Raw genomic sequence first — 21,836 nt, 5'->3', positions numbered from 1 at the left:
GCATTCAAGAATGTTGGTATTAACATGAGGCCTGGTGGGTACACAGGATTACATCACACACACACACACACACACACACACACACACACACACACACACACCATAGATTTTTTTTTGTTTTTAAATTGGCATTTGGTCTAAGAGGGTGTCAAGGACATCCTGGAAAGGGAAGAAGCAGAAAGGCCAGCCAGCCGGAGAGGAAGCAGGAAGAAGAGGAAGCCACCATCACCAAGCCCTTAGGGCTTTGCTTCAAGTACAGATGGGTAAGCATCTGGGAGTATTCTCCACATCAGCCCACCAGGGGCCCTAGATTTGCAGGATGTGATGGAGCAGCAGGCTGGCTCAGTGCTCAGAGACGTGCTGTCCCTGCTTCCTGAAGCAGTTTTGAGTCCATTCTCTACAATTCCTGAGGTCGACATACCGGTTATCATGCTGTCCTCACGTGAAATGAAGAACTAGAACAAATATCTTTCTAAATAACCACTGGAGTGGCTTTCTCCTTGTGAAATGTCCTCAGCTATTCTAGATTCTGTCCCTAGTGTCCATCAGCTTTTCTGTAAGAAGCTGATGTCTCTGAGGCCCCATTTCTTAGATAGTGTGAGGGATTGTATTTATTCTAGCCTCTGAAGCAGGTGAAAAAATATTCCACTTCTGTCAGCAGAAGTGTTTGTGTCTCATTTTCAAGGAACATGTTTCTCAAGATTTTTCTTTTCTTGAATAGCAGAGCATCTCTTGGGATAATAGAGGGGGAAAGGAGCATGAACCCTGATATTCACTGACATTAATAATGTTTCAGGGACAGTCATGTATTAAATGCTCTTATCTATGGTGGCTGATAACTTTATTACAGTAGACATTTAAAGGATTGGAGATTGACATGATGCACAAAAAATATAATGGAAAAATACTGGGCTGCCAAAATCCTGTTTGTTTGAACTATTAAATATACATATATTTATATAAAGAGAAAAATATGAGGGGAGCCCCTCAAAATTTCAAACAAACAAAAATCTATACAAGCCTCTTAAACACTCCAGATTAAGCTCCAAGGAAACCTAAATAATCCTGGCCTAGGCTCAGGCCCAGTAATTCCAAGTGAAGAGCAGATAGGTGAGAGATGAGCTTGAACATCAAGAGCATTTTTTTTCCCTTCCAGAACCTCCCAGTTCTAGGGGACACTATAGCTCATATCTCTAGAATTTCTCTGTCTTCTCAGAATTCCAAAAGACTGAGCTGAGGTTTTTGTTCTGACTTGTAGAAATCTCTAGGCCTCCTGTTTTGTCTAGGAAGAATAGATAAAGTATATTTAGAAAGCATTTCATCAAATGTCCTTTTGGTCTTCTTCTCCAACCATAAGAAAGCCTTGGTAGAATTTGTCTTGGAGATCAACAGCACAGCCTCTGTCTCATCTTCAGAGAGGGAATTACTGTGTGTTTTGAGAATATGGAGACTAATGGCAGAGGAGGAAGGAGACAGCAAAGCTCCTTTCCTGATTCACAGATCTACATTTTAAAAGCTGGGAAAAGATATTTGACTCCTAACATGGTGAAACCTTTCAACAGGTATTTAATCCTCCAGGATGAACTGCCAGTTGTCTGCCTTTCGATCTGGCCCTGATTCATCAAAGCTTATGGAGGCTGTGACATCGTGGTAACCTGCTTGTCCACCTGACTATCAGGAATCATGCACTTGACACCTTCCACACGTCTTTGCACATCCCCCAAAGAACTAATTTCAACCCTGACGTGTTTCTACTGTCATTTTGTCTTAATTTTCTTGTTGTTGTTTTGTTTTCTCAAGACAGGGTTTTACTGCAAAGGCCTGGCTGTCCTGGAACTCACTCTGAAGATATGGCTGAAGACATCTCAAACTCAGAGATCTGCCTGCCACTGTCTCTCATCTCTCACACGCTGGAATTAAAGGTATGCATCACTATCACCTGGCTGCTTTAATTTAAAACAAAAACAAAACAACAACAACAACAAAAACCTTACCTTCACCTCCAAGCCAGTAAGACTCCTGTAGAAGGAAGTACCAGGGAAGAGGTGTTCCGTAGTCTCCTGAAAACAGGAAAGCAAGTGAAGAAAAACCAGCCTACTGCAACATGCAAGCCCTACAATAGGCCCCTCTAAATCTCAAATTATAGCTGTAGGTATGTTAGAATCACGCCATTATGTAGCTCCTGATACATAAGGCTATCCGACAGACTGTTTCTTTCAATAGCTTTCTTCTTTCCTTCCTTCCTTCCCTCCTTCCTTCCCTCTTTCCTTCCTTCCTTCCTTCCTTCCTTCCTTCCTTCCTTCCTTCCTTCCTTCTTCCTTCCTTCCTTCTTCCTTCCTTCTCTTCTTCCTCCTCCTTCTTTTTTTGAGGCCAGGTTTCTCTGTGTAGCCTTGGATGTCCTGGACTCACTTTGCAGACCAGTCTGGCCTCGAACTCACAAAAATTGGCCTGCCTCTGCCTCTGTGAGTGCTGGGATTAAAGGCATGAGCCACCACCACATCCAAGCTTTTCAATAAGTTTTCAATCAAAATAACCATCGGGTTTTTTGGGGGGTGTTACCAGCAACATTAACGATGATCTTGGTTGACATCAGTTTTCCAAGAAATGAATGCTATTAAAGAACTAAATCATGCCATTTTTAAAGCAGTTACCAGAAAACAGTAATGTTGCTGATTGTAAATATTTGCTAGACTCTATTTATTTAACGGGTATATTGTATACTTCCCATGTATTACATCATTGAATTCTGCAGGATGCAGAAACTGAGGTGCACGAACTTTGAGCCATCTGGCCCAGGCCATAGCAAATTAAATGGAAACGGAAGAATTCTATAACACCCTCAATCTAGTTATAATCTCACCATTCTTAACTCTTCCATGCCATCCTACTGGCTTCAGCTGTATTTTAAGGAAAACTGGCTCCCTACTTTCTAGCTCAGGTCTCTTGGTAACATTTTTCTCTCTAAAATGTTGATATTTATAAAAATGTGGATATTGAAAAAGGGGGGGCACCAGAGCCCCAGCTTCTTATCTCAAAATGTGGCCTTGTTTAGGAGGCAGGCGTGCTTAGCTGAGTTAGGTGGGGTCATGCTGGAGTGGGGTATTCCTAATGTAACAGCATATAGAGCCTTCAGAAGACAACAGTCATGAGGAGATTGGAACACAGGGAAAATGTCATGTGAAAATGGAGGATCAGAGCGATGTGCCTGCAAGCCAGGGAAAGCCAGAGGTGGGGAGCACAGCCTTCCCAACAGCTTCATTTCTGATTTCTAGCTTTCAGGCAATGAGGTAAATTCACCGCTCCCTTCTTGTGACTGTGAATACAACCTTGCAAGGTGCTTCAAGTTTCTGCCACCTTGACTTCATTTGCAGTGATCAACTGTAACTCAGATTGTAAATCAGATATATCATTCTCCCTCAAAACAACAACAAAAACCCTCTTTTATTTTAAGGCATACTATCCATGCTATCCATGGCCCTTGTTAATAAAAACTCTAGAAACTACATCTTCCTTCAATTGGAACATAACCCCAAGCTTCAGGACTTAGCCTAGCCATTTCTTCCATTCAGGATTGCTGCACAGTTTTGTTGTTTGCTTGATCTGGTTCTTTGTTTATGATAGGATCTCACTGTGCAACCCAGGCTGCACTTGGACTCACAGTCTACCACACCTGGTCCCGTCCATTCATTTCTGAGAACTATTAGCTTGTTCCTTTGAGGGACAAGGCCCATCCTCAGTCTCCCCTATCTGCTTTTAGCCATAGTGTCAAGAGCTAGACCCAGAAGTCATTGTATAGTGAAGGTTCCTGGTTGACATGGAGATGATTCAGATAAAGAGGAAACTTCTTCAGCTATAGAAAATGCTAATTTGAAGGAAAATCTGAGTTTCTACAAGGGAGATACAAAACTTTGCGAATGGCTAATTTTGACCCAGTCGCTGATTTTCCATGCTTCAGGTCAGTTAGACAGTGAGTCAGTGTCCACCAAATACCAAGCAATAGCCAGGGCTTCCAGGCCATCCCAGTGAAATAAACAGATCATGTTCATGCTCTCCTGGGCTCATGTCCTAGGACAGGTGGTAAGTCTGTAAACTCACACACCAGGTGACATTATGTCACATGATGCTAAAAAAAAAAAAAGTAGGATAAAGTGTTAGGGCTATGGAGGGAATGTTGGCCATATAATGACAAAGATCTAGTAGTCTTCAGTCTAGAGAGATCCCTGTGATACGGTGACATTTGAACAGAGACCCGAGAAGAGTGAAGGAGAGAGCCTGTGGATAGGAGGAATAGCCTGAGGAGAAAGGCATTGCTAGTGAAAACAACAGGCGTGAAGGTCCTGCAAAGGAAGTGAGCTCAGTGTGCTGAACTTCTGTGAGGAGGTCACAGTGAGTGGAGCAGACAGACATGGGGAAGAAGGGAAGGACAGGAGATGAAGGGGATAGTGGAAAGCAGATAACGAAGCTATGGCAGGCCCGGGTGGGCTTTATGCTCAGTGCGGGGAATGGACCATGAAGGGATGTGGACAGAGATGTTAACGCCATCTGCCTGTACTGGAAAAGGCTCCATCTGCATCCAGTGAGGAGGACAGAGCTGTGGGGGCGACAGTGGAAGGAGGTTTAGGATGGAAAAGTGGATCGCCGATGGCAAGGAAGCAGATTCTGCACTTCTTAATCTGTTTGCCTCTGTGTGTGTGTGTGTGTGTGTGTGTGTGTGTATGTGTGTGTGTGTGGTACACACATGTACACATATGTATGTGGATATACATACTCATCAGCATGAATGCAGAGGCTGGAGTTGTCTTCTTCTATCACTCTCCACCTGATTTCATTGAGATAGGATCATTTACCAAACCGGAAGCTGTTTTGGCTGGGCATGCCTGATAAAGAGCTCCTGTGATCCACTTGTCTCCACTTTCACAGCCACCTGGAGACATGCCCAGCTTTTATATGGGTTCTGGGGATTTGAACTCAGGTCCTCATGCTTGCACAGCAATTACTTTTGCCTACTGAGCCATCTCCGCAGCTTTAGTTCTAGACCTGTTTCTAAAGTGGAGACGATAATTCGCTGGTGGAGGTTTAACTTCTAGGTGTAAATTCTAATGCTGGCCCTGAGAGCTAACATTCGAATAGCTTAGAGGGGATCAAGCTTAAACTAGAGGATTGGGCCAGATCTCTGCATCTGATATTCTAATCCTCTTGACCATGGGGTGATAAAGCAGCCTTACTTCCCCTTGCTTACCTGGAAAAACCTGGTCAAGATACCAAGCAAGCAAACCGTACAGGGCAGCATCAAGAAGGATCATCTTCATGGACAGCAGGAAGCTGAACTCGTCCCCTTCCATGGGACTCTGCCCAATGTTGTGCCACTGCAGACCCAGGCCTTGCTCTTCAAAGCGAACCAGGTACTCGGTGCCAAACCCAAACGCCACTGGAGAGAGCAGGCTCTGCAATGAGCAGAGACAATAAGGGAAACAGACAATTTGGGCAGGAAAGGGAGATGACCAAAAAGGGTCTAGGTTGTGTCTGAGGTTAAGGCCCCACTTAGAGAGGGCTTAGATTGGTCTTTTCATGGGAATAAAATTCTAGAAAGGCTTGGTAGGCCTCAAAAGCTCCTACCTGATGCCTCATGAGCCACCGCTCACCTGGTCAATAGAATATAGTTAGGCTGCAATGGGATGATAAAGAAGCGACACGCGAGAAGTATGAGACCCCAAAGGAACTGAAGTTCCTGCTGTTCTCTCCCCCTGACTTCCCCTCTCCCTTCCACTTTCAGGAGACCACACAGTTCTGGGCAGAACAAAGATGCCAAATCGAGCTGCTTTGTGAGACTCCCAAAGGAAGGAGGCTCAAAGTCATCTTTTCCCCATGGCCAGCAAGGGCGCTAGGACTCATCTTAGGCTCTCTGTGCAGAAACTAGTCCACTGGCTAGAAAGACTGCAGAAGGAAGTCTGAAGAGGAAGTGCACCAGCCAAGTCGCCATGGGTGGTCCCTGACACATCAGAGCATGCTTTCCTTTGCTGGGAGGTTCTCTGTAATTTGGAGGACTCTGGATAGAGTTCAGACTATCTCTCAGCCAAAGGAAGGAACCCACTTGCTATATGTACACACACACACACACACACACACACACACACACACACACACACACTTAAAATTAAATCAACCCAGCTCTTATCTGTACTTGCCAGACCTGAAGCTTCCTGGTAGGTCGGAGAAGCTAACTGTGGCTTCCCAGTACCATGTAACAACCCTACGATTACCAAAATTACCCAGCTCTGCCCACAGCCTGAGTCACAAGAGTTTCTTACTATTATCCATTGTGATCGTCTCAGAAAACTGAGCTCTATAAATAGTGGCAATTAACTTCTGATTTAACATGAGAAATAAAAGGCAGATGCCCTGGAGTCAGAGTCCTGAGAACAGGTTCTTCTGGCAAAGGGGCAGCGGGTAGCCCTTACCCAGCACCTGAAAACTGCACCCTTTAGGGCTGAGGCTAATGAGAGGGTGCAAATAGCTCGCTTGAACACAATTAGAAAAAAGACCTGTGTTCATTTGGGAATCCTGAACTAAGAGGTCTCCCAAGCCATCAGAAGCCAGCTTCTAGAGTCTTCTCTTGGCCAGAGAGCCTAACAGTGGTGGCAGTGGGGCTCTAGCAAACACTGCTAGAACACAAGAAAGACACAGAGATTCTCTTAATCCGATATCCTTCAGAACAATGATTCCCGTCTTAATTAATGCACCCATCTTTCTGAGCAGACAGACATTGAGGGCGTTCCTCTCATCTGATGCTTCTCAAACAGGAAAAAAAGAAGGGTGCAGGGAATGGGTCAGCTGGTTCTCCTCTCATGCAGAAACAAAGGAAGGCAGGAGCGGACTCAGTTTCCCCATGGCTTCCCAGGGCACATTAGTCAAGCAGCGCCAGGCAGGCGTAACTGCGACCTTGCTCTAGGTGAAGGCTGCCTTCACTCCGGCTCCTAAACCAAGCTCTGTATTAGCCTTTCAAGCTTATGTCTTCTTGAGTCAAAAGGCAAAGTGGCCCTTCTTAGAGAGCAGGCCAAGAGGTCATGTACTCATCAGAGGACATCTATATCATAAGCTAGAGGTCAGCCCCGAGGGCCTCACCACAATCATCTTCAGGTCAGCTGTCAGCCGGTCCTGCCATGCAAAGCACAGGACGTGGGGTAGGTAGAGGGTGAAGTAGACGACCCCGCTGCAGGCTGCTGCAAGGCTGGCCTTGCAGAATAAAGTGCTAAGCAGGAAGCACTGCATGATCGTTGCGGTGGAGAAGGCCAATAGGAACAGGAAGAGAATGAAGGGATCGCTGTAATGGAGGATTCTTCCGTGCTGAAATCAAAGAGATCACACATATCAATAATTCTCACTCGTGCCCAGAGGCAGGGTTCCACTCAGGGGCCTGCCTGTGTGCAGTGATGCCAGAGCCTTCTGCTGCCCCGGAAGGGGCTCCTGCCTGGCAGTGCCTAGTGCTTAAACTTCCGCATGCACACTCAAAAGCATTGAGTTCTCTTGTCTTACCCATGCCAACACAACTGAGAAACCACCAGGCTGAGCCAGCTCCAGGGTTGTGGGCTCTCAACCAGTAAACCAAAACCCAATCACCAAGCAATTTAACCCATCAGCCACTGCCAAGTAACTTCTAAGCGGGGACTGTAACCAATGGAGATATTTTTCGTCCTGCTTCCCTGCTCCTTTAGTGGAGTCTTAGGCCACTTGTGGTCTAGAGTTGCCTGGTTCATGAAGCACTGATGATTGGTACTGTAAAGCTGGTCAAAAGGCCGTGATGGGGTAATAATAGGCCTCAGGTAAGAAGCTACTATCATTTTATCAAACTGTGCTCTAAATACCTACGTCTGTACCCAAAGACCTGTGTTGCCCTCAACTTTGGTCTAACAAGCTTCCTTTGCCCTGGGTAACAGTAACAGTTGATGCAAAGACAAAAAGTGGTCCAAGTGCCGAGTGTAAGTAACCCTGGGTGCTCAGCTGTGGGTGGGTCATCTCTAGCAACCTCCCACCGCACAGGGCTCGGGGAACTTCATGGCGGAGAGGGTGAGGAGAGGAATGAAAGAGCCGGCAGACGCAGAGACTGTGAAGTGCTGACTTCTGGCCGTGACGCAGCTGAGGTTATGTGCGCAAGACCCAGGCGGGCAACATTCCAGCATGGATGCAGAAGGGGCTCACAGGCCCCGCCCCATCAGAGCAGCTATCGGCAGCTCACGGCTACTGTCCTCTGGCATTTGGCTGGTGGTAGGTTGGTCGTGCCCCAGCGGATGTTTACACCTCTGTGTGCATATAGCTCTGACTAAGTGGACTCAGGGAAGTAGTATTACATAAAAATAAAAAAGAGGACATGAAGCTGGGAGGGACATGGAATGGGGGGGTCCTAAGGAGGGTTGGAAGCCGGTAGTCGTAGGTAGATACTGTCAATATACATTGTAGAAGAGTATGAAACGTTCAAAGAATAAAAAATTAAAAAAATAAAAATATCTCAATGTGCCCAAGTTAGTCTTCTAACGGTAACTATGGGTCAGCTCAGCAAGTTTACAGTGGGAAGGAGATAGTGTTCGGGCAGGGGAGGAGGGCCTGAGCACTAGGCCTTTCAATACCACGAGCACCCTGAAACAATATAGAAAAGGATATCCACGGCCAACAGGTCTGACCCTTTGCCTGGGCTCGGCCTGCTAACTCATCATTAGCGCTTGCTTTCTGAGGTTTGCCACTCACACGGGTGGAAACATCAGTAAAGGGTCCAGAGCCTTTGGAAATGGTCCTCCTCATCCACGGACGCTGTGCTTTTCAGAGAACCTATGTACAAGACCCAGTAGAAACAAACTAGGGACCTTTTCTGAACAAGCCCATTTACATTGCAGGATAGACTGAGGTGGTGTTCAACTGTATTAAGTCTTCTTCATCCTGTTTACTACAAGCCCCTATAAAGGGGTCAGCCCCTTTGTTCTTTTCAAATTCTGCTTTCCCAAGTACACACAGATCATCTCATTCTTTTCTCGGGAACACAGAGGTACAAGAATTCTGGGAGTATGTCTTAGGCTTCCGAGTCAATACTTGCTTGGCCACCTCCCGTATGTTCATGGGGTGCAGTTGAGTTGTGGTGTATTGGGGAATGAATGCAGACATGTCACACAGCACAGCACTCCTGAGACCTTCCTACATTTTTGTCCTTTTCCCTCCATCTTTTGGAACTGCCTCATCTCTAAACAGGCTCTGATCTACTGACAGGGATTCCCCGAATCACTACTTTCCTCTTAGTAGAAAAAGAGACCAATTAGTTATATCTGTCTTGAGCCCGTGAGAACCAAGTGGAACTAATGTGCGTCTTATCTCCCATGAACACCATTTCTCCTTCATGCTCTCGTGCCTGTTGGGCATTAAAGGAACAGATTGAAAACCAGATGAAGAGGAAATATGCAAAAGGGAGGGATGGACAGGAGCCACACTTAAGGCGAACCTAAATCTAAGGAAATCTAAATAGAGGTCACGACTGGACTGGAGGGTTTTTATTGTTCTCTGTAGAATGAATTCAAACTCTTAGCCAAGCCCAGAGCAAAGTCCTGCAAACATCTATACTGTGGAGTTTCTGGTGGTTTTCAAACAGGGGTGCCAGTCTTTCAGCTAGCCTCGCCATCTCCCTGTCCCAGCGTCCTCCAACAGCCACTTTCCTTTCTGCTCCTTGTAGACCAAATAACAATGGAACCTTCCCATTGTCCCTGCTCCCAGCTTCTTTCCTGCACAGTGGAGCTGGGGAGGAAGGGACATGGAAAAAAAGGTAGTGGGGGAGGGGGGGAGACATTCAAAGGAAAACCTTATTTTGGTGTGGAAAGCTCCGTTTCCGTCATTATTGGAACAGTGTTCTGGTTCCCACAAGGAGAAGCTTCTTTGTGCTAGAAGCTCTTGGTGAACATTCTCTGCCTCACGTCCAGAGAGCTTTGAAGTACTAAAAACCCATTCTTTGGAAGGCAGGTCTCTGTGTCACTTATCAGCAAGGAGTCAGGGCAAGCCTCAGCCATTTAACCAAGTTTACTTACTGGGTCCTTTAATTCTAAAGCTACAAAACATCTGCTGGTGAAAGGGCCTCCCCAACCAGGGTGTGGGGCAGAGCAGAGGGCCTCCGGGGGCTACTCCTCTCACCTCTGTGGAGCTTTGGTATTCTTTGTAAACATCAAGCCATGCTGGGTGAAGGGAGGTTGTTTGAATAGAATGACCCTCACCTAGGCACTGGTTTTAAGGTTTGATTCACACCATAGCTCACTGGCTCGTGGTGTAATAGCAGAGATAGAATGCCCTAGGTTAAGGACATTTGGCTAGAAAACCAGGGCAGGATTTGGATTAAACAGATATGTGTTGGCTGGACAAGATATATAATGGAACATTCTTAGATCAGGTACCCATGATCCAACATGGAATGGGAGACACTCATCCAGCCTACGGCCCACTCCACATATTGCTTCATGCAGAGTGACACTCGGTATGATGACAGTGACAAAGTCTGACAAGCTTGCCAAACCTATTTCAGACACCAGCTTCCATCCACTAAAACATCAAAAATCATCAAATGTGTGTGCTCAGATTCCAACATGTCCAAAAATCTGGACATGTAGGAAGGAGCTAAAAGTATAAAATGTGTAGGGTAGCAGTGTACTGTGAAACAATGTTCTGTTTTCAACTCTAGCTTTCAGGGAAGTCACAGACTTGCAGAAGATAGACTGACGAACGACATGGCACTAAAAACGCCCTATCGCTTAGAAAGGACAGGCTCCAAATTCCCTCTTTTAAAACAAAGTCCTTGGAGCTCTTTGCAGGCAGAAGGAGGTTGCTTCGTGAAGCTAGTGGCCTGGCCCTGAGGATGACTGACAAACTGTCCAGATCCCTTCCTCTCTTAACACCATCAATGTTTGCCACGTTCTAACCATAACCAGATATTGGGATGGTAATTCTAGAAAACACTCTTTAGAAGAGGCAACCTTTAACCACAACAGTTCCATACTGGGCTTTGCTAATAGCAGCCTCCACATGGTCATAAAATGGACTGGAAAAAATCTATGTAGACCACAAGTGACCCTCTTAGGCAGGAAGATGGAGATGGGAAGATGTCACAATACAATGGCTCTGGTGGAAGGGGGGGTGAAGGTACTGGCTCTTCAAGTGCTCTGCCTTGTTTGAAAGGCTGGGAAGCTACCTGTCTTGTTATCTTTAATGCTCAGATAACTAGTGCAGGCACACACTCTTTAACAGGAAGGGAGCAGGAACAGTGAGTGAAACCATTTAAGAAATGTCAGGGGCTTCTGCACCTGGCTTACCATGATGAACAGTGTCAGGAGGAAGATGCTCATTGACATGATAGAGAAGCTGTCCAGGAACCAGGTACACCAAATCACAGCATTAGAAACACCCTGGTTTTTCAAGGTTTCCTTCAGCCTTAGTTCCTTTTCCAAGACAATTCCCTTAACAGTCATGGAGACAGAGTAGATCCATGCCAGCACCATGAAGATGGGGAAACACCGATTCAGGATGATCATAAAACTAAAGTGAGAGGAAGGAAGCATAACAGAGCATTATGTACCTGGTAGAGATGAAGTAAATATTTGTTGAATGAAGAGTTGAGGATGAAGTCCAGAGGAAAGGAAAGGAAAGGAAAGGAAAGGAAAGGAAAGGAAAGGAAAGGAGAAAAATAAGGCATTAGACTTTCACTAGGCTGAACTCTATTCCATTTTCTCATTTGCCACAAGGAATGACTGTTTCTTTAGAGCAAGATAGTGCCTTTCCTGACGGCCCAGATGGATGCTGTCTATAAATAAAGTGTAGGAATAAAGCCACACCATCACTGTCATATAGTATAGACCTTCCCTGTAAAGGCTTGTGGGAAAGACTCTAGACCTGGTAATACAGGTGATTGGAACAAATCAGTGATCCAATAGCTACTGATTTCAGCAGCCATTCATAAGTGGAGAAGATCCCAGGATACGGTCTCAGCAAGCAGAACAGATTTGGCACAATGGAATCGCATTAGGCTAAGATTTACAGGTTTTCCCTGTGAATAATACACCAGTAAAGCCCTTGGGATTGTTATCTATTGAAACTCTTGGGTGTTGTCACAGGAAGGGCCCAATGCCAGCGTGGGAGGATAGTTTCACTCAAAATGGCCCTAGGGAGAGAACCAAGCAATCAAAAAGCATGCACCTCTGGGGTTGGCCACCAGGGGACTCTCCCATACTGAATGACCCCATTTCCCACTGCCTCTTCACACTTACCCTTTTCCCTGTCAGCCCCTCCTCTTCTGACCCTGAAAGTGGGCCTGGGCTTTTGCCCTTGGCTCTACTTCTCTGCTTCTTATCCAGAGGAAAAACTAACTGCTGAACAGGCTCTGTTATCTCTACAGTCTTCTGCAGAGCTGGGTAACTAATGGGGCCACAGTGTTGAGAGCCGCTGTCCTGTGAGCACTCCAGATTTTATTTTATAAGCTCTTCAGCCGGTAGCTACACTCTTCTCCAAGGTCTCCAGTCTCGGCTTCCCAGACCCCACAGCTATACACACAGGCTGTAGTGACTACCCCAGAGTTAAATTCCTAAGCCAACTGCAGGTCAGGGAGGGTTACTGACACCACAGTAATAAGCCTTCTGAGCCCCTCTCCCTCTCTGTCCCTTTCTCTCCCACTCCAAAATCTATTTTCAATGGTAAAGGCTGTTTGCTTAGCATATCACTAGCCAAAAGATGGACGGGCTTTAGGATGGGGGTGGTCAGAGAAGGAGGCCAGAGCTCATCCAACACATTCCTCTACTTTTTTTTTTCACCAAACGTACATCATAGGAATGTTAATTAGTGAACGAGCTGCATTATTCTGAGGCTCCTAGGTACCAGACCTACTTGCCATGCAGTCCGAATCTGCTGATCTGGCAATCACTGGGAAAATGCTCCTACCAGAACCCTTCCACATACCAAACAAAATACGAAGTGGAAATGTGAACAGCCAGCATCCCCAGCTTCAACCTCGCTCCTATTGTTTTAACCTCTAACTTCCCTTTTGTACCCCTAACCCTCTACCACTTTACTTTCTCCTCTGCTTCTGTCTGGAGCACAGGCCAGCAGCTTCTTCAGTTAGAATCCTAGTCTCCCCAGACTGGCCCCTGTCCCTGGGGTTCCTTCAGGAGATCCTGGAGCCCTGAGAGCACCCCCTACTTATTGCTTTTCAGCTCCTGGGACTCACGAGTCATCCACAAAGCAGGGATAAGGCATCTGCTGGAGATAGACTCCAATTGGAGGCTCTGCCTGAGTCTGGCTCTTTATGATTCCTTGCTCCACCATGTCCTGCAGATAGGCAAAGCCTCCCCAGATGTACCGGAAATCTTCGACAGGATCCGCCCTGGGACCAGAATCCCAGTACCTGAAAAGGCATAGGATGAAGGGAGAAAGAAATAAGTGGGAGATGGCCAACCCACTCACTCCATAATTCCCTACTTACCCTGGAACTCAGTCTCTTGACACATTCTTCTAAATCAGTGGTTCTCAGCCTTTCTAATGCTGTAACCCTTTAGTACAGTTCCTCATGTTGTGGTGACCCCCAACCATAAAATTATTTTCATAGCTATATTTTTGCTACTGTTATGGATTGTAATGTAAATATCAGTGTTTTCTGATGGTCTTAGGTGACCCCTGTGAAAGGGTCACGACCCACAGGTTGATAAAGGATGTCTTAAATGTTCCCAGACTATCCAGCTCCTCTTTGGATCACAGTGTTAACTCCAGCAATGACCATGACTCACAAGGTGATTGCTTCCATCTACTTGGACCGCACAAATCATACTTCCTCCCATTTAGCACACCTTCCTTGATATACAGACCGAATTTACCCTTAATCCTCTACTCTCTATCAAATGTAACTCTCTGTGGATTGTGGAGAAACCCTGCAAGACTGAACCATCACCTGTCTTTGATCTTATTGGTCTTCTCCACCACATCTATGTCCATCCGAATCTTGTACTTCACGTGGGGAGGTAGGGAGCTGGTCCAGGGATACATGTCAGGAAATACCACTCCAGCCCAGAACCTGTTTTCCTCCAGGAGAGACAGGGCTCTCTGGATGAGCTGAACTTCATCATCATAGCTTTCAAACTTATCCAGGACCAGACACTGCAGATGAACACAAAGGTGGAGATTCTGAGACCTAACTGTAAACAAAGAGGCAGAGGAAATTCTACTGCCCAAGGGATAGGTCCACCCATAAAAACACCTGCACGCTAAACATGTGTTCAACTCCAAGGTCCGCCATTAATTTCTTCATGTGCCTAGGTCCAGGGGTGCAAGGGCCCTGGAAATGATGACAGGCTCTTATCCCTGAAGAGTTAACCTCAGAGATCATGCTGCCCAGCTGTCCAAGGCAGTCCAAATATGCAAGTTCTCAAAAATGACACAAATACTCAAGGTTCTCACTCCCCAGCATGGGGAGGCGAGGGAGTGGGGTCATGGTGGACACAGGCTGCTTTGAAGATCAGAAAGCCTGAGGATAAAAGACTTTTAAAGAGAGAAACATTCCTGGCATTGAACCTCCCTGGCTCTCTCCAAAACACACAGGCTAGCCAGCTGTGGGATGGACTGGGAAGAAGAAAGCAAAGAAACAGAAGGCCAGAATGATTTCATCTGAGAAATCATTTTCATTTACAATTTTATGCTGAGTTACCTAACGTCTCTTGGAAGAGAGGGAGGAAAACATAGAAGAACAAAACTAAGAATTTCCTCTAAAAGGAGGATTGAGAGGTTGCCCACGTGTATAGACTTGCTGAAGTAATCATACTGTACTGGTCTTCGTTTCACCCTAAGGAGGTTGTGTCCATGATTCTTAGAATGTAACTCACAAGAGGGCAGATGGCCCTGTCTTGATTAATTTGTTCGATGAATATTTACGGAGTATATGTGACATACCAGAGCCTTCGTGGCTCCATGGGCACGAGGAGGGAAGATAACAATCTCTTCCTGAAACAAACTCAAACCCGATGAGGGAGAGATTGTAATAAACTAATAAGTTCAGGTCAGCATGATCAGGAAGGCTAGCCTAAAAGACCCAGGACATCCAGAGGAGGGCTTGGGTCTACTGGGAGGGATCAGAGAAGGCTACCTGGAGAAAGAGTCCAGAGCAAAAGGAGGATAGACAGGGAGGGAAAGAGAAGCTAGCCTGACCATGAGTGGCAGCACTCTTTGAGTACCTGCAAGAACAGAGCAGTGGTTTCCATCCTCCCTCAAGCTTCGGAGCACTGTCTAGCTTTAAAAAGACACCAGAGTCACTATTTCAGAATCTTGAGAGGCAAGGCCAGGGCCCTAGCATTTTGTTAAAAATAATAACAACAACAACAACAACGAAATAAGACAACAAACAAACCTCCCCAGGTAATCACCACACACAGGAACGAGCATCTCCTGAAACATGGTGAGTGGGGAGAACCGGATCCTTTGCTCTGCTGGATTTTGGAGTCTGGCTGACCAACCGAGGGGTTTCTTAGGACGTGAGCTTTCAGGCTAAGACCAGGAGAACTCTGTGGCCCACTGTGGGTTTCTGAGCAGAAGTATGATGTATGAGATCAGATAACCATAGGGGAGTGGCAAGGAGCATTAGGCTAGACTGTTGAGCAGACTCAGGCTTTAAAGAATGGTTAACTCCAGGAGAGCCTTGAAGTTGGGTGGAACCTTTGCTATGCTAAGAAAGAAGTTACAGCTGCGGAGACACTTCTGAACCAAGGGCAGACTGTGAAAGAACCAGCTCTCCAGCTCTGGCCTGGAGTTCCTCCTGGCACACCATCGCTCAGAGGCACGGCCTCCTCCACATCCAGCGCTGTGTGGCTGATGGGTGGATCCCTCCGTGTGTTCTGACGGCTGAACAATGAGCAGTGTTTGCCCTCACCTGATAACCCAGGAGAGTTAGGCTCTAGAGCAGTGGTTCTCAGCATGTGGGGGACAGCCCCCTCAGGGCCACATACCAGATATCCTGAACATTAGATATTTATATTACAGTCCAGAACAGTGACACCATTACAGTTATGAAGTCCAACAAAATAATTTTATGGCTGGGATCGCCACAATATGAAGAAACGTATGAAAGGGTCACGGTGTTAGGAAGGTCGAGAGCCACTGCTCCAGAGGACTGAAAACTTCCAGGAAGTGGTAGGAGGAGCATCAGGCCCCTAGTCAGGAGAAATTAAGAAACCGGAAACACAAGTACCAGGGAGCTAAGCTCTACTGTCCTGGCAAAAAGCAGGCAGACCCAGCGTGTTCACTGCAAACCCCTTACTTCTACTCCAGAGTATGAGAACAAAAGTCTTTGCAAGGGGCTGTATTTGAACACGAAGGTGTTACAAACCCACCCTCACTGGGTTTTCTGAACTGAGTTGTCCTGCTTACGCTCCACTCCCTGGGAGAGGGTCCCATGTGGTAGTCTTGGGGTTCTAGATAAAAGAAGAGAAAACAAAGCAATCTACTTTCTAGCTGACACGGGCAGGAGAAACACAGGTGTGTGCGAACGTCAGCAGGGCCAAGGCTTAAAAGGCTTGTAATGTTAAAAGCAAATTGCCCTGGGATTTCTTTAAGAAATACGAGTAAGAGTAGACACATCACAGAGCAAGAGGAAGCAGGTTTTCTTCAGTCAAACATTGTCTTGCAAACAGGACTTACTCACTAAGCTTAACACTGGCCAGTCCTAAAACAAGACAAAGGACTTTAGTACATCACATACCAGTGAGTTTCCGTGTCTTCCGGGCAGAAGCAGCTTATACTCTGTTTATAGGCTCTTACAACAGCTGGAGAAGCCAGCCTGCAGCTGGTTTGTTAGTAATTGGCACAGCACCCCTATGGGAGACAGCTTAGCAGTTGCTGCTTGGTGGAGGATGCTCTCTTTGGGACTGAGGGGCTGCAGTGAGTTAACAAAATACATGTTTACTATCTGGGCAGCGGTGGCACACGCCTGTAATTCCCGCACTCGGGAGGCAGAGGCAGGCTGATCTCTGTGAGTTCGAGGCCAGCCTGGTCTACAAAGCAAGTTTCAGGACAGCCGGGGCTCTGTTACACAAAGAAACCCTCTCTTGAAAAACAAAATAATAAACAAAAAGATTTACCTGTGGAGGTGAAAGCTGTTTTAAGCAGTTTCTCATGGATATGGCACAGAGAACGTTCTTACCAATTCAGCATAACAAGGCCCTGAGATGAAATGTCTTAGAGGTCTGTGGTCTGATCTCCTCACTTTACCAGAAACAAACGGGACCACAGGTATGAAGGACCTTGTCTTATTTCAACACTAGTCAGAGGTAAAATCTGCATGTATGGCCTCAGTGTGGGCCTTGGATGTTCCAGTGTGTGCATGGGTGTTCCTCATTGTTACTTGAGACTAAGCCATATGCCATCCACAAAATCCTGACATTACTGGAACACTCTTGCCTTACAGCCACAGTGTCTAGTGAAATTTTCTGCAGTGGTTGTCTTGTTCTCTATCTACCCTGACCAATATGTTGGCCAGCGACCACAAGTGGCTATCGAATGTGAAAGATTTCATGAATGCCATCGTAAGCATTGAGTCTTCAGTTTCATGGGTCAGCACAGCCCCAGTAGTAATAAGTCCCTTTAGGGCAGGGCTATGTTCTGTTCAATGTGTTCTCTGGAAGACCATTTTCCCATGCTAGGGAGTCAACCAGTGTTTTCTGAACTGAATTGGTTTCAATTTGCAAGACCCTGGTGCTGCAAGTATAGCTGTACCTCTAAGCTTTGAACAAAAATCCATCTCTTTAAGACTCATGAAAAACTAGCAGCAATCCATAAAATGACTTTTGGCCATGATGCAATTAGGCTCTCACTCTTGGAGGGAAAAGAGCTGATGTAAACAAATACAGTGTTAGTAACGTGACTTCCAGGGCTATCCGGTTCGTTCTCTTTGAACCTTATATCTTAATATTCTGGGATAAACAGCTGATGTTTTCAGTGATATTGTTGACTCCTGTGATGACGTGGGCGCCATCCTGGCTGTTTAACCAGGCAGCTGATTCATAGTCATATTTCCTGATGTATTTTCCTAGTTGGGAACCTTGATACTCTGAAAAACATAAAATTTAGCAGGTTCTCAAATGCTCCCTTCTGTTCTAAGACACCCGAGCCATTTTATTTTTCATCACTTTGGGAAGAGGCACAGTGCAGTGTTGGGGTCTGACCTTCTTCTCTGCCACTTCCTCTTGCTGGCCGTCCTCTAGGCCACCCTCTCTTGCCGTTTCATAATTGTGGCTCCTGCTGCCCCCACTGAAATCTGAGCTGTGCCCAACCTCAGAGGTTCATCCTAAGGATCACATGAGGCAGTGTGTTTCTAAAGGCCTCCAGGGGTGCCTCACGGTAAGAATAAAAAGCTGGGTTAGAAGCTCAAGGCCCTGGGTCTGCTTTCCAACATGACCAGAGTATCACAAAAAATAAACAGCAATGACAAATACTGATGGTTTACTTCATGCCCCAAACTAGTCCAACGGCTTTATTCATGTGAAGACATTTCATCTCTACAACACATGCAGGTCAGTTACTATGGTCATTCAAAGCCCACTTATAAGATGCACTGAAAAATAACTGACCCTACCCCCACCCCAGGGCAGACTCTGTTTTCATCCACTACAATACACTGCACTGTCTCACAAATAATGAGGGCTTTATAAATACCATTTTACTGTTGTTTTTGTAAAATGGCTTTGAACATCAGCAATCAAGTGCCTTTCAAGTTCCTGCCAGGTCAGTCTTCATTAATGACAGTTGTTCATGAGGGAGGAGAGAGGTTACTTTCTTCAAACAATCTGTCTGAGGACACAAAGTGTCCTGAGTTAATCCATAGCACTCCGCCTGGCCAGAACAAGGCTATGGACAGAAGCTAAAGCCACCTGGGCAACGGGAGAGGATGGTGGGTGCTATTTATTAGCTGTTCATTGGGTGAGGTTCCTCCGCTGCTGCCTACAGGAAGGATAAAACCAAACATGAATATCATCTTGCCCTCACCAGACTTTCTTGATGAGGTCAAGCTGTAGAAGCTGCTTTGAATGTGAGTCAGAAGCCCCCAAGTGTTCCTTTGAGGAGTGATTCACAATGCATTCTCTAGGGGAAGCCATTTGCCTCACAGCAAGTGACCTCACTCCCTCCTGAGACTTCTACTAATCCCTGGAGTTAAAATCTTACCTGATGGGCATGTATATTAGAACACATATGTGTGTAAGGGGCAGACCTATGACAAATCCCTCAGCAGAGGTCCTGGATCGGATGTACTTAGTCTATTGTGACAGGCTTGTCACTTACAACATAATGGGGCCATGGAGTCTATTTTTAAATGCCATCTTGCTCTATGAAATGATGCCATCATGGAGGTCAGGGAAGTATGTCGGGCAACAAGATTGGCGAGTGTCAAGTGCTCAACATAAACCCAGCACAGCTATTTGGAAAAGTCTAAGCTTTGAGCAAATGTCACAGCAGGAACTCAGAATCTCGTGACAATGCCCTCTGACAGCCAACAAAGCGGCAATCAAACACACAAAGGGGGTCTCACAGTCCACTTCCCCCACTGCCCCCTCCCCACAGGGCCACATGTGAAGTTCACATTGGCCCCTTCCCCCCTAGCTAGCTATCTTGGCTTTCTTGTGGGCTCTGGAAGGAGAACCACCCTCCCCCTCTCCGGCAGAAGACACTCATTTGTTGACACAGCTAAACAAAACATCACCTTGGAGGAGAAGCTTCAGGGGCAGCAGGCCTCCCCTCTTGATATCCAGTTCAGAAACATTAAGTCATAGATCCATGAAATTATCTATTTGTACATGGTAAGCTGTGTCCAGGGGAGGCGATGAGGAAGCATCCTTCTTTTCATTTGAACTCGATAATCAAAGGCGCCTGGCACGTAGTGCTGACAGGTGTGCAAAAATAGCCATATTTTGACCACGAAACCCCAAAGGCATCTAGGTCAGGCCTTGGGAGATAAGGAAGGCATTGAGGCTTTCTAATCCTGTCTTACATCTTCTCAAAACAGCTGATAAACACTAGTGGGGGCCTCCTGTGGTCCTGATGGTATTCATGCTGACACCTGGGGCTCCTTTTGAAGAATACCAGTGGATGTGGGCAAACATCCCAGAATTAATTTCCTGGCAGATGTAAACTACAACCTTCAAGATTTATTCGTAACTACATGGGAAAAGCCATGGTGTAAAATCACTTTGGGTTATTTGGGTTGTTTGGGATGGTGAATTAGAGGCAAGGTATTGTAATAAAAATATCGTGTATTCCAGACACTGTGAATAGACTTCTGAAACATTCACTCGCCATGAGTGAGAAAATGCATTGTAACTAACCAGTAAAGACGTAGAAAATATGTGTCAGTAACAAATTTTTTTTTTCTAAAACAAATAAACAAATAAATGCAGCATTGAAACAAAAAGGTGAAGTTGGAACACAAAGACTCATCGGGACAAAGCCACCAGGTCAATGCTTTCCACCCAGCTGGTTCCAATGAAAGTTATCATCACTTGACTAGCAACCTCCAGACACTTTAGCTTTCCCGGTGTCCTGTCCCATTGTTCCAACAACACCTGGAGGTCAGGGCTACTGTACTGGATAATAATGAGGCCATGTGTGCCCTGACCACCAGCACTCGGTTCTGCCATCCCGGTGGCTGTCACCCGAATTGATTGAGCTGTCCTCATTTTCCAGATAGATGTATAGCTATGTTGTCTCTAGTAACAGAGCCCATGCCTAGATGTTGAAGGGTGTGTCTCGTCACACAAAGAGTGAAGCTTTTATGAGCCATGCAGGCCAACTCCAGACACCACCACTACTCAGTGTCCTGTCCATCTCCTGTCCAGATCTTCTGCGCCATGGGAACCTGTCCAGTGGGTTCATACCTCTGAATCTAAACTTTTTTTTTTTTCCTGCCTGAAAGTATCTTTCTGGTTTTCTTGGCTAGTGGATTTAACCTTTAAAGCTCAGCACAACCATTACTTTTCTGCTTAGATTTAGCACTCGTTGGTGTCTATGCTACTACAGATCTACTCGGGAAAGCTGAGAAATCAAGAAGAAAAACAAGCTGGAGTTTGAGCCCCTGGAGTGGTCAAGTCAATGCAAGTAGGGAAAGTGTGTGGACAAGTTGTGGTTGGGCTCCTGTGGAAGGAATACACAGAGAAGGGTAGGAACACTGTGCGACCTGAAGTCTGGATGTAGGTGCGACAAGCCAGTGAAAGAGAGCAAGCAGGGGAAGCTGAGAGGTCTGGGGCATTCTAATAGGGTGCGAAAGAGCTGTGGAAGCCATTTACCTCCACAATGAGGAGCTGTATTTCATGGTGGGCTTGGGTTTTAGAACCATCTCATTAAAGAGGATGTGGAAACTGAACAGACATAGAAGGAGCCTGGAGGCCTGGTTGGGGGCTAGGAGAGACTGAGTGGCCTCTGAGAACAGCCACACGTGAAGAAGGAGAAGAGAGGATGGGGAAGAGCTGACAAGAACTGGATGACTTGTAAATTTGCTTTTGTATTTGTAGAGAGTGAACTTCTGGGGAGTCTGGGGTTAACAGTAACTATTAGATGTTTCTAGGTCAATTCGTGAAATTACCTACAGGAAAAAATGAATTCCAACCTTTTTGAGTTCTCATTTTAACCTAGATATTTTTAAGCAAAAAAAAAAAAAAAAAAAAAAGAGAGAGAGAGAGAGAAAGACCAATTCATTATCATTATTTCAAATACTGTAAAATAATTGGTATCTTTACTGAGTTCAATGTGTAATTTAAGCAAATAATACTTGTAGAACCTCTGGACCTTGTATATTACAGGGA

General features: G+C 45.9%; 1 protein-coding gene across 1 annotated transcript in view; it reads right to left on the bottom strand.

Moving 5' to 3' along the window:
- Positions 1–21,836, bottom strand: part of Abca4 (ATP binding cassette subfamily A member 4) — a 121,729-nt gene that overhangs the window by 50,729 nt on the left and 49,164 nt on the right. Inside the window, exons 12-17 of the mRNA XM_055628198.1 lie at positions 13,952–14,157; positions 13,235–13,411; positions 11,331–11,553; positions 7,123–7,344; positions 5,240–5,444; positions 1,995–2,060 (exon numbers count right to left, since the gene is read on the bottom strand). Of these exons, the coding sequence (XP_055484173.1) occupies positions 1,995–2,060; positions 5,240–5,444; positions 7,123–7,344; positions 11,331–11,553; positions 13,235–13,411; positions 13,952–14,157 (1,099 nt within the window). The remainder of the gene's footprint in view (positions 1–1,994; positions 2,061–5,239; positions 5,445–7,122; positions 7,345–11,330; positions 11,554–13,234; positions 13,412–13,951; positions 14,158–21,836) is intronic.

This window comes from Psammomys obesus, unplaced genomic scaffold, assembly GCF_907164565.1.
Source record: "Psammomys obesus unplaced genomic scaffold, mPsaObe1.curated_primary_1811, whole genome shotgun sequence".
Taxonomy (NCBI): Eukaryota; Metazoa; Chordata; class Mammalia; order Rodentia; family Muridae; genus Psammomys; species Psammomys obesus.
This window is presented reverse-complemented; position numbering and strand designations above follow the sequence as displayed.